At 39.9% G+C, this 15,702-nt stretch overlaps 1 protein-coding gene across 4 annotated transcripts in view; it reads right to left on the bottom strand.

The window, feature by feature from the left end:
• Positions 1-1,074: 1,074 nt before the first annotated feature.
• pip5k1bb (phosphatidylinositol-4-phosphate 5-kinase, type I, beta b) overlaps positions 1,075-15,702 on the bottom strand; it is a 52,159-nt gene continuing 37,531 nt past the window's right edge. For all 4 annotated transcript variants that reach the window (XM_088076847.1, XM_088076849.1, XM_088076846.1 and 1 more), the window contains exons 8-15: positions 14,873-15,075; positions 14,441-14,524; positions 13,216-13,264; positions 12,659-12,743; positions 11,483-11,641; positions 9,226-9,352; positions 2,600-2,723; positions 1,075-2,427 (exon numbers count right to left, since the gene is read on the bottom strand). In XM_088076847.1, coding sequence (XP_087932973.1) covers positions 2,425-2,427; positions 2,600-2,723; positions 9,226-9,352; positions 11,483-11,641; positions 12,659-12,743; positions 13,216-13,264; positions 14,441-14,524; positions 14,873-15,075 — 834 coding nt within the window. In that variant the 3' untranslated portion in view covers positions 1,075-2,424. The remainder of the gene's footprint in view (positions 2,428-2,599; positions 2,724-9,225; positions 9,353-11,482; positions 11,642-12,658; positions 12,744-13,215; positions 13,265-14,440; positions 14,525-14,872; positions 15,076-15,702) is intronic.

Here is a 15,702-nt window from a genome sequence, read left to right as displayed (position 1 = left end):
ATGGCAAAAATGTAAAAATATGACATGTCCCAAAATGTTTTCAAACACCCCCAACCAGCATAAAATGGTGTATAAAGACACGCCATAGCATAGAAAGTTGATAAAACGGCCGAAAACATGATAATATTGCATGTCAAAAAAATGACCCAAAAGGCAAGGCTATAGTATGGCAAAAATGTCAAAATATGACATGTCCCAAAAACAGCTAAAAACAACCCAAAACAGCATAAAATAGCGTGCCAAGACACACTATAGCATAGAATTTTGCAAAAACAACCAAAAACACCATAAAATGCATGTTGAAAAAATGACAAAAAAGGCAAGGCTATAGTATGGCAAAAACTTTAAAAAATGACATGTCCCAAAAACATTTTTAAACACCCCCAAACAGCATAATCGTATGCTGTAGTGTATCAAGAAACGCCATGGCATAGAAAGTTGAGTAAACGGCCACAGTAAGGCTAAAAATGTCATGATATGACATGTCCCCAAAACAGCTGAAAACACCTCAAAACAGCATAACATAGAGTATCAAGACACAGCATATCATCGAAGGGGTCAGGGTCAGTTGTCACTGGTCGAGAGGTTGGGTACCCTGGACAGGTCACCAGAGTGTCGCAGGGCTGACATCTATGTCCACTTTGTTTAAAATAGTGTAAAAAGTTCATAGGATAGTTTTTCGACCCAAATTATAGAGCCCTGTTATTCTTTTAGCTACTCATTCAGGAAGACAATCTTTTAGTTGTTGAAGGGATTGGGGAACCAAGAGTGAAATAGAATATCATCGTATATGTTTGTACATTTAAACAGTCTGTCCTGGATTTTCTGCATCCTCTTCACTCTTGTTACCATTATCACCTGTTGAGTCGCTAAGCCCACAACCAATTGGTTTAGCCTGTGATTCTGTAATATTTAAACTTTGCCCTGAATACTGTTTGTTCGATGCAGGTGTCTACCCTTGCCATGAACTTCTGTCTCCATTGTGCAGTGAATGAAACTTTTCTGAACCAGCCACAGAACTGGACCTGAAAAACCATATTCTTCAGCAGGATCAAAGAAGAACTTCTTTAGAGGTTAAGTTAAATTTCAGCAGTTTATTTATAGTCTCTTCTAAATATAAATATGCATTGTCTTTACATTCAGCGATTAAAGTATTTTTCAGCAAATGGTAAAATATTGAGATTTACATAATAAATTATGGTCTCAACCAACACGTGATCATGAATTTCAACATTTATAGTTGGATATGGTCTTGATGAAGAGGTATCGGACAGCTTCTAAGTGTAGGATGCATGTCTCATAACTTCTTGAAGAGGACACACTTATTCAGTATCAAAGGATATCCTGAGTAAAAGCATCTTCAGTCATGACGCAAACCTCACAAACTTTTAGCTCCACATCAGAAATGATCTACAATGTTCCTTCACTGTCTCTGTACATATAGTATCAATGACTTACAGAGGTGTGCACCTGTAGACCAAAAAGAGGGAAAAAAAAAAAGTGCATATTCACATATCCAAATCTGTGCTTATGTCGGGTCGCCCATTCACCTAAGCAACGTCTTCAGAGGAAAATATTTCTTACAGTAATCATAAACAATGTCAAAAGTGCCTTTTGATCATGAGCAAGCACGTCGTCTCTTCGCTCTGTGATTCATCCAAGATCCAGTAACCGTCTTTTCTTACTTCGCTTTGCAGCAGCTCGTCAGCAGCACTTCAGCTTCCTGTCAGTCAGGGCTGCGCAAATAGCAGCCCAGTTAGGATTAGGTGGCCACTTTAACCACATCACAGTCTGTGTTTGTCCTCGGGCGCTTCAGAATCCATCATGTCTACTCATATGAGTCTTTTCTCATCCGCAGTGGCTGTGGCTACAATCTGGCTCGTGTCCTTTGTGTTACACCACCACATCCCTGTTCATCAGGGACAAAGATGCCGTCATAAATTCACTGTAAACGTTTTTCTTCTGATGAGTAACTCATGTAGTCGCAAAACTTTGAAAGGCTCCTTCATTTCTTTCTGGTCAGAAGAAAAAAACATTTAAAGAAATTCATCTACCCTCTCCTCCTAAGTATATATAGTAAATATTCAGATTTTTGTGTTGGCCATGAAAACAGTATACATATATAAAACTTAATGGCACTGCGTTGACTCATGCTCTAAAAAGCGACACTCTGTTCAGCCTGATGTCTGTCACATTATATGATATATACCACATGGTTCCTGCAGAAGTCCTTCACTGTGACTCTATTGGTGTTTAGTCTATCAACCGGTGGAAAATCTCAGTCTTTTTATGTGTTGGCAATACAAGTGGCACCATGGATCTAGCAGCACTGAAAGTGGAGTCAAAGGCCACTGCGGCCTGTCCAGTGGGGCGCAGAGATTGTCTTATGATTGGCAGGAGGAAATGAAGGTTGTAAAGCACTTTTCACTGTCGGAGAGATGAGAGAAAAGGGCAATAATCAATTAAGTTTAGGCCTTAATGTGAACATGCTAAACATGCATAAACACAGATAATAAATACCTGACCATCTTATAAGAACAAAACACGAATGACCCCAATGCAACAATGACCTGAACTACTAAACACACAAACAACTTACCAAGTAGACATCAAGAACGGATCCGTCATCGCGGTCTATGTCCACATCCATGGTGCTCTGCTCTGAAGTGAGGCAGATAGCGCTGTCCTCCAAGGTAAACGTGGAGCTGGATGCAACGTCATCTCTGAAATAGAAAAAGATATTTTATATCAACCTATGTAAAGGACTGCCCTGAGAGTTCATTGTCTGGGTCATTTTAAGTAAAGCAGCTGTATAAACAGTACTGGTGGAAACACTCTCCAGAAACTAATCACACATTATTACAGAGACTCTGACATCAAAGAGACAAAGAGATGAACCGACTGCGAGCAGAATGAGGAACCTGTCTGGTGCTGGGCCAGTGGAGGCCTCCGCTCAGAAATGTCTCACAGGAAATGAACAAATGTCAACATTGGCCAGATTTGACCACAATGACTACATCAAATGAGATCTTTGCAGGGAGAGTATGCACCACAAATGGACACATATACTGTAGAACACATGACACTGCATGAACAGTGGGATTTTTGGCAGTAATCGACCCTGTAAATTGCCACGGAAGTTCAAGTTAGCATCTCTTGACAGAAATTTACAGTCAGCACAGATAACTGCCTGAATGCAAGGAAATGATGAGTATCAAGGTGAGAGAGATCCCCTGTCTGATCCCACAGCAAGAGGAACTCAGACTGCAGAGCCCTACCCCTTTCTTCTGAGCCCAGGCTACAGGCAATCATCATGACACCGGTGAACAAGGGCCAAATCATCCCCCATTAATAAACCAGGTTAATACCAAAAGCAAACGCAAACACACAAACCTGGCTCATGAAAAAGCGAGTGATATACGTATGAAGACTACAATAATAACAATTATTATTATTATTATTATCTTTATTATTACCATTTCAAAACCTTACCTATCTGGCACCAGACAGACAAATTGTCATTCAACTATTGGCTGCCTTACCACCGACAGGGTTCATCCAGGTTACACTGCTGCATTCTTCAGCATCACTTCTACAGTGACATTTCTGTGGACAAACAGAAGTACTTTCAACCTTCCAGCCTGAACAGAACACAACATGAGAGGTAAAAGAAACAACAAGCCTCTGCTGGACTCGACAAGACAAGACAATGTCGACATGGACCTCTACCAGGACCAGGCAGATGGGGATGATGATTTCAACGCTATGACTGTGAACCTGCGGGGCGTCACTGAACAGCTTGTGACCTTGCACCAGGAGATCCACAACATCAAAAGACAGTTAAAGAACTGTGAAGTCTCAGATGAGGCTTTTGAAGAGATCCAAGCAGAGGAATCTGCAAGGAAACTCTGTGTCTCCCTGCAAAAACAGGTCCGGTTCCTCACTGACAAGGTGCACCAGCAGAGTACCATTTACAACAACTTTAAGACCATAAAGGAGTCAAATGAGGCACTGGACCTTCGACGTGAGACTCTAGATCTAAGTGTTCAGGACCTCCAGTCTAAGCTGAGCCCCTTTGAAAGTCTGCGGGACGAATACGAGGCTGAAAAGAAAAACAGTAAGGCCAAAAAGACAGAACTCAAGAAGCTCGAGAAAGAAAAGGATGCCCTGGAGGAGCAACTTGAGGGCATCAAGAAACAATCCGAAGAGCTGAGGATCTGTCAGGAAGAGCATAAGACAACACAGGACAAAATTGATGTTCTAAAACAACAAAACATCAATTTGAAGCAGGAAATTCAGGATGCTACCAAACAGCTCCAGATGACAAAGGACTGTAAAAGCAAACTCATCCAACTGGAAGCTGAGTTGCCAGTCCTGCAGGAAGATAACAGGGTCCTGATGACAACCCAGTCTGAGCTCATCAGCAAGCTTGAAAATGAGCCAGACTGGAAGACTGAACATGACAACATGACAAAAGACATCAATGACCTGAAAGAGCGCAACAAGACCACAGCGGCAGAAATCCAGGTCTGCAAGGACAACCTGAAAATTCTGAGCGATCTCAAGGCACGTGTTGACATCATGGCAGCAAAGAAAACAGTCCTTACCAGCGACAATGTCACTCTGCTGAAACAACTTCAGGAGCTGCAGGCAGAGCACTCCAAAGAAGCAGCTGTGGAGCAAACATACAACGAGATCAGGCTCGAAATCGACGCCTGGAGCAACGGCAACAGCTCTCTTCAGTTTCAGATTGATGAGCTCCGCAGCAGCCTCCAAGGAGAAGTAGCTCTTGCCAACAGGTATGACTTCCTGAAGGTTAAGGAAAAGACCTTGAAACGCCAATGGAAAGCCCTCTCCAAAGAACTCCAGAAGCTCCAGAAGACCGCTGACAAAGAAAGAGCTCTGGAGGCGAAATGTGAAGGAATGAGGGCAAAAAATGACAAAACCACCACAGAAATTGACGCCCTACAGCAGGAATTCTCGGCTTGCTCGGCCCAGGAGCCACATATGCAAGGTGGCATGATGCCAGAGGCCAGCACCAGCAGCCCTGTGCAGCCAGTCACCGCAGCCCCACGCAGGTCGGGTGTATGCTGCAGAATTTCTAGATTCCTAAGGTTTCGGGACACTCAGGGCTCAGCCCAAACTCAGTAATTTGTGACTTAATTTGCAAGGGTTTTTCACTGGGTGATCCAGTTTCTCCCTCACAAAAAAAACCATTGTAAAATTTGATCCATTTGTGACTGTTATTTGGGTATGTTGTGTCGGGTGTGCTCCCGTTTCCACCATACCCAAAATACACTGTGAAATGTTATTAATATGTAACTCTTTTATCGGGTTTACTCCAAGTGCTCCGGTTTCCTCCCGATCTCTCTTCATGCATTAAAAAAAAAAAATTAAAAAGTACAGTTGTAAGGGTGAAATGTTATATACAGTATACTGAGTTTGTATTTTGGATTATTTTATCATCTTGATGTTTTTCTGAGAATTTGGCATAAACGTAACCTTCCGAAGTTTGCAACAGATAATTACTAATCCAAGTAATTTTGGGGTTATAGTTTTAGTAGATAGTAGACACTATCTAAAAAACATACATAAATACATTTTAATTTTTATCAATGGAGTTTTACCATCGTTCATGTTTTTTTTGGGGTTTTTTTTACACAGAGCTAGACCTGTTGATCCCAGAAATAAGAGTAATAAAGTCATAAAGTAGAAACATCTTTGACACCACTAGTAATTGAAATATATACAACAAAACAATGTTTATAAAGAGTGGTAAATTTAATGCAGCAGATGAAAAGATGTGCTGAGTTTTAGGTGATGTGCAGACCGCAGGCAAATCTGATATTTCTAAAATTCTTTATTTAAATTTATTATTTTATATAATAAATTTATTCTTTATTTTTTTAATTTTTTTTTTTATTAAGTGATCTTATTGCATTGTGAATATGTTGTGTGTGGTACTTCTATGTGTCTTTTATATCTTTTGTATGTATTGTCTTGCTCTTATCTGAACCATTGAGTCTGTAACAAAGTTTATTATTATTATTATTCTTATTAATAAATCATAGAGTTGTTTTTTTTTTAAATTAGGATACTTGCACATTTTTCCCTCTGTCCATTCCAATGGATAAATAACCTAAATGCAGAAATTGCCCAATAATAAAAATAAATGGTCAGCTGATTAAGTAAACAATTAATTGTGTAAGATACAAAACAAAAACATTTCTCTCTGTTAGTGAAGAGCTATGCAATGCTAACAAGCTCACAGTAACCAGAGCTAAGATTAGCCAGCTAGCTCTTAGATCTGCTGCATAGGCTTGAAGTTGGATGCTTCACCGGAGCTGATTAAGTATAATATGCAAATAGTAATGTAATTAATATCATGGAGCCAATGGCCCAAATCATCCCTGTTAAACTGAAAACTGCAGCACAAGCAGTGGGCGCTGACTGCATTTACAAAAGCTCAGTTGAAAAATCCTTAAACTCGACGCAAAAGAGGAAATTACATCATATTTTGACGTGCAGCCGTTGCACCCAGGACACTAAGTAATATAATGTACATTTGATTACATTTTGATTACTTATCTAAAAATTGTTGTAAACTGGGCAATACGATGACAAATATCCAGAAACAGTCAATGCCAAAAGACGGGATTTCTGCACAGCTAACAGACACAAAGCAAGAGAATGAAAGTTATATTCTACAAATACTTTTTTTCTTTTTAGAAACTGTAATTTTATTACCTATTTTTCTCAGTAACTGAAACTGATTATAATGACATTTATTTTGTCACGTAATTACATGTAACTAGTGACTCCCCAATACTGTCTATGCATTAAAAGATGTCAGGAAGTGCACAGAAGAATCCCCCAAGACACAAAACCATCAATGTGTTTTTATGTCCATATGCAGCCAACACAAATACATGTTGAATACTTTCAGAAACTCCTGGGAGTAGTTTACTCCAAGTTAGAGGGGGAAAATGAAGAATGTACTACGTAACTGGTTCATAACCGAGGGATCTTGACCCTCACTTGAGGTCCCTAAGCTTCAAAGGGGGTTGCTAAGCTTTTTGAAAATTTATATATATATATATATATATATATATATATATATATATATATATATATATATATATATATATATATATATATATATATATATATATATATATATATATATATATATATATATATATATATATATATATATATATATATATATATATATATATATATTATTTGTTCATTTACTGCAGGCCTATATTTCAGCATTTTAGTAATTTATGTAGACAAAATGAAACTTATATTTTCCAAGTTTTATTGTTATTTAAGATTTGGTAAACTTGAAAAAAAGTTTCACAGGATAATGTCACAGTGAAGACCTTCACTTCCGGCTTTAGAAATGTCTTAGCTAAAACAGCCAAAGAGGTAGTTAAAAAAGACTGAATTCGTCAGAAAAGAAGCCTATTAGGGATGTACTGGTATTGTTAAGGATTGTTTTGAAGAAAATAAAAAAGAAGAGAGAGAATTACCTTAAATATTGTATCTCTGATACAATGTCTAAAGGAACTATTCTGGTGAAAATGTATCTAAATTTCTTGTCTTACCTTTAGGTAAATTGTACGGTATATACACTAGCGCTGGTGACGGCGACATGCAGCAGCAGATGAGTGTGTGTGTTTGTGGTCGTCTCGTCTGATTGTCACTGTTCTGTGCTGTTATTGTTATGCATTAAGCAGAATTTTTTTTTTTTAAAAAAAAAAAGCTCAATAAAATATGTCACTTAGTCTAGGGTCATCAGTTAAGTCAAAGTTAGAAGAGGGGTCCCTTCAAAAAAGAGGTTGGAAACCACTGTATTCGGGGGCTGCATTAACAGGGGAATCAAACATCTGACTTTCAGTGTCGCTCGACAATCTGGAGACTGAGAGCAATAATGTTCATCCTCCTGTCCTTTTGCATTTCAAACACCAGGGGGCGACCGGAGAGCTGTTTTCCTTGTATGAATATCAGGTGACTGTATGATAAATTCAGGAATGTGTTTCTACCCTTTTACCACACGTGATTGACTACTTTTTGTGTTCAGCATCAAAATGAAGGCCAGATAGAGAGAGTAGCACAGAAATACAACTGTAGATATGGATGGATAGATGATGAGAGATCCATGTAAATAACATCTTTGTTTTAAAACAATGCCGCCCTGACACATCACAAACACAAGGTGTTACCGCTGCAAAAGGCAGACCAGCTGTCAGACAGGGATTATTGTCAGTGGATGTACAGTCGCCACTGCACCCGCTTGTCCTCCTTTGTCACAGTCTCTCTGCAGCATAATGGCACGAAGTAAGGCCACGTCAAAGCCCATGTTTTAAATATTTATGAAAACAGTTGACAGAACAATGTCAGCGCAGTGCCAGGTGACTGATGGGGGGACAGGACTAGGCAAGTTACACAATGGAGCCTCAGAGAGCGAGCTGAACCTGACACTGCTGGACAGGAGGAGAGGTGAAAGATGGAAACACGGAGAGGGCAGAGGACAAAGTGTTCAGAGGCTTTAGGGAGAGGAAAAATGAAACTGCCCTTTATTAACAGCCAGATGATGTGGTGTAATAAAAGAAGGCCCAGTCTATGTCATAAAACCTGTTTGTGTGAAATGCTGTTAAAATTTCATAATGTACAGTAAAACTATTTATCATATTTTGCTAAGTAATATGAGGTAATAAATAACTTGTAAAGGTAAAGACACAGTAAGAAGTTTTGCCAATAAAGGCTTTCAAAAGCAAAAACAGATACACCTTTCCATGGAAAGATTTGATTTTACCTCTGAAGTATTTCTTCTTCCTTTCCATGTAAATGACAGACTAACAGTACCCACCAGCACACCACTCATCCTTTGACTCTAGTGTTTGTATGTTGTGTAGGATGTGCATGAATTTGTATTGGATGCATGTTGCCAAGCAAGCCGAGTCACCTGCTCCATGACGCACATCACCAATAAGACCATGTGATGTCAGCACAGGTGACAATAACATGGTATGTATGTGTGTGGGTGTGTGTGTCAGATTTACATGCCTTCCTTCTTATCCTCAAGGAGGTACTGTGTACAGTGACCTTGCATCATAGTTTAAAGGTGAAAAACGACACGCTCCGCCCCTGAGTTAACACACAGTGTCATGACATTATGAAAGCAGCCAGGAGAAGAAAAACAAATAGATACTGTACCTCTCCTCTGTTTGGTTGTCCACGTTGACAAAGATTGAGGAGGTTGAGATGGTTCCCATGGATGAGCCCTCGTAGAAGGACGGGTTGGCAGGGACCAGGTCAGGACGCAGGTACGAGCCCAACACAGCTAAGGGGAAAATATTATCATGCCTGTGATGTCAGTAAAGTAAAAGAAAAAAATCCCACACACATTTCAAACTCCATGCCTCCAGTTTGTAACATTAATTTCTAAATAAATGTATAGTCTCCAAGACAAGATTAGACTTCTCGGACATTTACAAGCCCCTCCAGACCCACATATACACTATACACCCTGTTCACAGGCTAAGTAGTGCTATCAATGATGAGTAAAGTAAGTTTTTTTTTAATCTGTGGAGTTCTCCTTTAACTAATAAGACACACATTGGCCAACACCAACATCCACAACCATAATTTCTTGGAAGACCAAAAAAAGCCCTATTAGTCAATCAATATGATCAATATAGCTTTGTATAGCTATGGTTTCATCCGCTAGAGAAAAGGAAAAAGAGTTATTCTTGAAATTCCCCTGTGCTTACCATTAGGGAAAGTTTAAACAAACCCAATGACTGAGATAAGACAGGCCATGAGAATTTGATTCATAGTGAAACTTTTGTCTTTTTCAACCCGGACCCCCTTTTCCCATGTTTATGTGTCGAAGTGACTAATGGGAACAACTATTCGGTCCATTTTTGGGAGCTGAAGCCGGGACATGGGGCATGTTGTCCACTCTGTTTTTTGCCACTGACAGGCTCAGATAATTATTCTAAGTTTCTGATACTTTGGAAAGCATCCCTAGAGATAAACATTTTTATTAAAGAGTAAAATCATTTTTGTTTAACCAGAAACAGCCCTTACATCACTATTGCTGAACCCATCAGACTGCATTTAAATGAACTGTTATTTTATAATCCTAAACAACACTTCATTTAAAGTTGACAGACACAAAATATAACCCACAAAACCATCTTGGTTCATCTTTCTGTAGCTTCAACAATCACCATCTCTTTTTTTTGGTTGAAATAAATCCTTAACTCACCTAGTTAGAAGTAAAAATATGCTGGCTCTGTGCACGCTAAAATTACTGCTTATTTATATAGAGTCTGGCGGGTTTGGTAACAGCGATTTCTGGGCTGTTTCTGGTTAAACAAAAAGGATCTTACTATTAAACTAAAAAGTCTATTAGTAAAAGTAAGTATTAAAGTATTAAAGTAGAAATCCTTTCCATAATGCTGTCAGACACCTATAACAACAACCTGTGCCATTTGCAAAAACAAGCACTTTAAGGTTGACGTACATTGATGGTTACCACATGGCTCGAGTGATAACATTGCAGCCTGTTTTGTGGCTGCAGTCTGCCACAACTTTAAGTTAGACACAAAAACATGGGAAAATTGAGTTTAGGTTGAAAACACTTAAGGTGTCCTTTAAGTTAAAATTAATGAAATGGTTCCAATAATTCTATATTTCCTAGTATTGATCTCATGCCTTGAAAAAAAAAGGATTTTCTCTGTCATAAAGCAAGGGTCAGGAAGTGTAGCAATCCAATTGCTTTATAGCATGTTGCGTCATAGCCGTAGACACTGGTAGGAGAGCGTTTGGTTGTAAAGAGAATGAGGACACATGACCCTATGACTTCTCCTTCCGCTCCACACCCTTGTTTCTTCCGGTGTGGCTTTGGCTAACACTTCTTTGTCATATCGAACACAAAGGTCAGAGACGCTGCTGCTGAACTTGTGCACCATTGCAGAAACTTTCACACTATCTCAAACAGCTGCTACATATACCTTCTTGTACTGGGGTCACGAGATAATCTTTCTTACACATGCCCTATGGACACACACGCGCAAATTCTGTATGTGATGGGCTGCTAATAACAAGGTAGTCTCTGTTTTTCTTTCCATCGAGGCCAAACACTGTATCAACCAGTGACAGCTGCCCCCTGAGAGAGTGCTGAGAGGACAACATTTTTATGGCCAAGTGCAAGTGGCTGTTTATGGGCCTCTAGTGTAGTTCTAAAAAGCTCTAATAAACCACACAAACTAGGAAATGACTGAAACTGCAAACTAGGAGGCAGTTTAGAGAGAGATGTCGAGGATTTCGCTAAAAAGGACAAGTGCAGTTATGATAAAATTGCTTAGATTTTAAACAATCTCCTTTAGAATTCAGGCACTTCTATGTGCATCCCTAAATGCTGCCAAATATCCAAGATATGAAGTAAAGGTGTTGTTTTGAGTACCTTGTCCGTCCAAACTGGCCAGGCTGTAAGCTCCTCCGAGCCTGTCCCTCCCGTCCTCCTCGTTCCTCTCATCTGCCTGCGATGAAAGGATCTCCTGTGAGGACGACTTCAGAGCCGGGATGGACGTACGAGTCCTCTTTGAAGGGGAGAATCGAAGTGCTGCGGAGCGGAAAAAAAGGAGCAAACGAAGTAAAGAAAGGAAAACAGAGAAAAAAGGATTCAGGGAAGCAGAAAGAGGAGAAGATTATTGGAGGAGATAGTGGGAAGAGACGATTATCCCGATTGAAGCTGCGTTCACACACAATGAAACTCAGATGCTCTCCCTCCAAAATTAGCAGTAAAGTCATTAAACTGTTGAAATGCACAATGACGATTACACAAGTGCCCTAAGCCATCCTTATTCTGCCTCCCAAGCAGGGCATGAAATTAAATCCTTTCCTGTCATCTCCCTCTGACGGGACTTGGCGATGGTTAATAGCACAGCTAAATCCCCCAAATCTTTGCCTCAGCCATGTTGATTTCCACAGGGGGGGTCCTGCATGGTTGCATAACATTGGTAATATATTTGATGCTAATGTGAAGTTCCAAAATTGCTTCCTGGCTTTACCCACAGCCATTACACTGAGAATAGACTGCGTGGATAATATTTAAATGTCTTGTGGGGTTAGGCAGCTGGGGAGTCATCTTTACTTCCTGGACTACAGGAGTTTATGAAGCTTTATTTATTCACTTTAGTGGTAACTGTGTACTTCTGTTTCTGGACTACCAACAAACAAACTCAATCTGTTCTGAGTGACTTTACCACATGATTTCTTACACATAACCAAACATTAAGTCTTTAATTTAAAAGAATTTGTTTAATCCTAAAATTTAATCAGAGCTCACATTTCTGCGCATCATGTGCCTCAAATGCTTGCAACAGTCAACTATAGAAGCCAAAAACTGGCAAGCAAAGAAAAAAGCTCTGGGTGGTCAGGAGGACAATACAAGGAAACAATACACCAGTTAATTTAAGTGAATTACCACTGATCTAATTATGTTACAGTGACACACACATGCCCGGCAATAAAAACTGCCCATAGAATGACTCCTTTTATCAGGCCAGGATTTCCTACTTCCCATTGCTGCATCTTCTCTTTGTTTATTCCCTCCCATGTGAACAACCTGCAGACTTACGCTGAGTCTTCCTGAAGACCCGTGTACTCATGAACTTGAGGAAGCGGCTGGCATAAAACCCAGGCCGGTGCACCGAGACGGAGTCCTGAGGGCAGGCAGAGAAAATGTTCTTTTATTCAGTAGTGGGAAAAGTATTCAGATCTTTTACTTAAGTAAAAGTACTAATATCAGACTGTAAAAATGCTGTTACAAGCAACAGTCCAGCATGAAAAATGGTACTTAAGTAAAGTAAGTAAAATCAGGAAAATGTACTTGAAGTATTTATAGTAAAAGTACACAATGCAGTGAAATCTTTAAAACAACTCAAAATGATTTTTCTAAAAGAAAAAAAAAACACCCCCAAAACTCAGTTATAAGGATAACACCAAATTACTTTATCAAAAGTTTATCAAAACAATTGGATACAAGTACTTCAAATTCATACTTAAGTGTAAATGTGCTCAGCTATATTTAACCACTGCTTTTCTCAGACAGCCACTGGCAATACTTTAAAAGTCTGTGACAAAATAAAAGGCTCATTCATGGAAGCAGCAGTGTCAGATTTGCTATCAACTTACGCCATCGTACACCAGGGCTTTCCACGAGTGTTCCAGCTTTTTAATGAACCTGGGGAGAAAGGAAACAAGAAGCCTTGTCACAAATGTACACCCAACAACTTTCCCTTTATGCTTGATCAAACCTGAGACACTATCCCCCCTCAGCGTAAGAAAAACACAGGTCATGTTCAGCATTTAGGCAAAAACACATCAAAGTTTAAAGTTACGTAACAGTGTCTTTGAGGGAAGCAAGCTTCTAGAAATAAGGCAGGGTAAGCAGAGACAAATTGGCCCTTTTCATCCTTCCTCCCTGACCTGATCTCACCTCTCTCACTCCGCGTGCATTTACTACCCTTAGCCAAGCAGGCTGACATAGATTTATGTGATGCTTTCAAATTCCCACAAGTTCGAAAAAGCCGATGAGCCAGAAGGCTTCCTCCTCAGTCACCCGATGCTTTTGCACTCAGAAGAAAAAAAATCAATGTGTAAATAAAGAAGACTTATAGACCACTGTGTCCATTTAAATCGTGTCGGATGGAGAAAAAAATCCTTTTAGGAGTGAGGTGAAATGGCTTTCCATCAATGCAGGGTGATAATTCAACATTAAGAGGTCTTGTCGTAGGGCAATTGAAGCAGTTACTCTTCAGACATGCTGTGCTGTCATTCTCCTGCATCAGTCCTTAACTATTCATGCACATTCCCTCTTAATTGTCACATCTTTCCTGCCACTGATGGGACATTTTACTTTTTGGAGACATTTCTGCAGATCATATGTCCAGGTTTAAATGATAACATGGCCCCAAAAGTTAACAAGTCCCATCAGTAAAAAAATAAGACAGCACCACTATTAGAAAGAATAGTCATAATTAGGGAATGAATTCTTGAGTTACAGCCAAAATCATATTATGTGAGATCACAGTGACCTTGACCTTTGACCACCAAAATCGAATTAGTTCATCCTTGAGTCGAAGTGAATGTTTGTGCCAAATTTGAAGAATTTTTCCAAAGGTTGTTCCTCAGATATCCCCTTCACGAGAATGTAACGGATGATTTCACAGTTACCTTGACCTTGATCTTTGACTGCAAAAATGTGATCAATTAATCGAGTCCATACCACAAATGTTTATTTTTTCGACTGAAACCTTCTTGTAAAAATCGTACATGTAGGATCAAAGCATTGCCTTGATTAAACTTAAGTGGCACGTGAAGGTGTAGCATGTTTATTTTGTCTCAAAAAGATCATTACCTGTACGACTGTAAAATATCTATTATACCCAGGAAGATGAGCAGCTTTTCTTCTTTGTGCGTTTTGGCCGGGATGCCCCCCATCCTAAAACAGAGTAAAAAACACACCAGCAGTCAGAGAATAGCTACTGTTTTCCTTTTGTAACACTCGGAACACCGCACAAATGTTTGTAAAAGAGGCACTTACAGTATTTACATTTGTGTGTACTGCAGTAAATACGCAGAACAGTGCCTGTGTTTGTATTTGAGTAACTATGGTTATATGAGAGCCCGACTGTGTGTACACAGTTTGAGCGTCCCGTGTGAGGTATGAGCACGGTTGTATAACTGCGTCTGTGAGAGAAAAGGTGGAGATTAAGAGACAGAGGCAGAGTGCGTATGCCCAAATACGTGTGCATAATATGTTCGTTTTCCCCCAGCTGAGCCCACTCACGTGTCGTCTGTGGTGAGAGCTTCAGCTGCCTTGCCGTCTCCCTGGATGGACTCCATGGCGGTGGAGTAAAGCACCCTCTGACCCACAGGTCTCCTCCCGTCCCCGCCTGCCTGGCCTGGCTCACCCCCTTCTCTCTGGCTCTGGTCGGGGACGTGCACACCCAGCAGCAGGCTGTAGTCCATGATCTTAAAACTCTCCAGCACCTACAGCAAGTTACAAGACATTAAGTTGTTACAAGAAAATAATGACTTGCACAAACTGATTGGGATAAAAGGATATTTCACATTTTCTATGACCTGTTATAACACTGACAAGATTCCTCATCTTCTGGACTGGATACTTCACTTTCAGCTCAAAGACGTTAAATACAGCGACATTCTGAAAATGTTTTGAAAAACACTTTCGTCACCGAACACTCTTCACTGCCTCAAAAGGCTGTGAGGTAGTAAAAGGAAATCTCCTGTTTAAACTAGTTTTGAGTTAAATAAACAAAGTGTTGCTCCACAGTGAGCCAAGTGTTACACATTGACCTTCAGGAGCCTCCGTCCAGTTTCCCAGAGACTCTGCGACTTCACGTCTCCTAATGCTCGAGTAAAGCAGTCATGGCAAGAAGAGGGGAGAGAGAGAGAGGCCAGAGATTTTCCCGGGAATGGGATCAGGGTCGCTGCCAGGTAGTCAGGCTTATTTTATGACCTAGACTGGAAGAAAAAGTAACTGTACCGGTTTTTAATTCCTGTCTTAAGTAATTAGGTGTTTACACAGGTGTGGCAGAGAAAGAGAAAGAACATGAATGTTTTCAGTCAATCCCTTTAGTCAGAGAACAAGAATCT

This window comes from Plectropomus leopardus, chromosome 4 (assembly GCF_026936395.1).
Source record: "Plectropomus leopardus strain MGB_pleo_1.0 chromosome 4, ASM2693639v1, whole genome shotgun sequence".
NCBI lineage: Eukaryota > Metazoa > Chordata > Actinopteri > Perciformes > Serranidae > Plectropomus > Plectropomus leopardus.
Note: the sequence above shows the minus strand (reverse complement) of the source record. Positions and strands in the feature narration are given on the sequence as shown.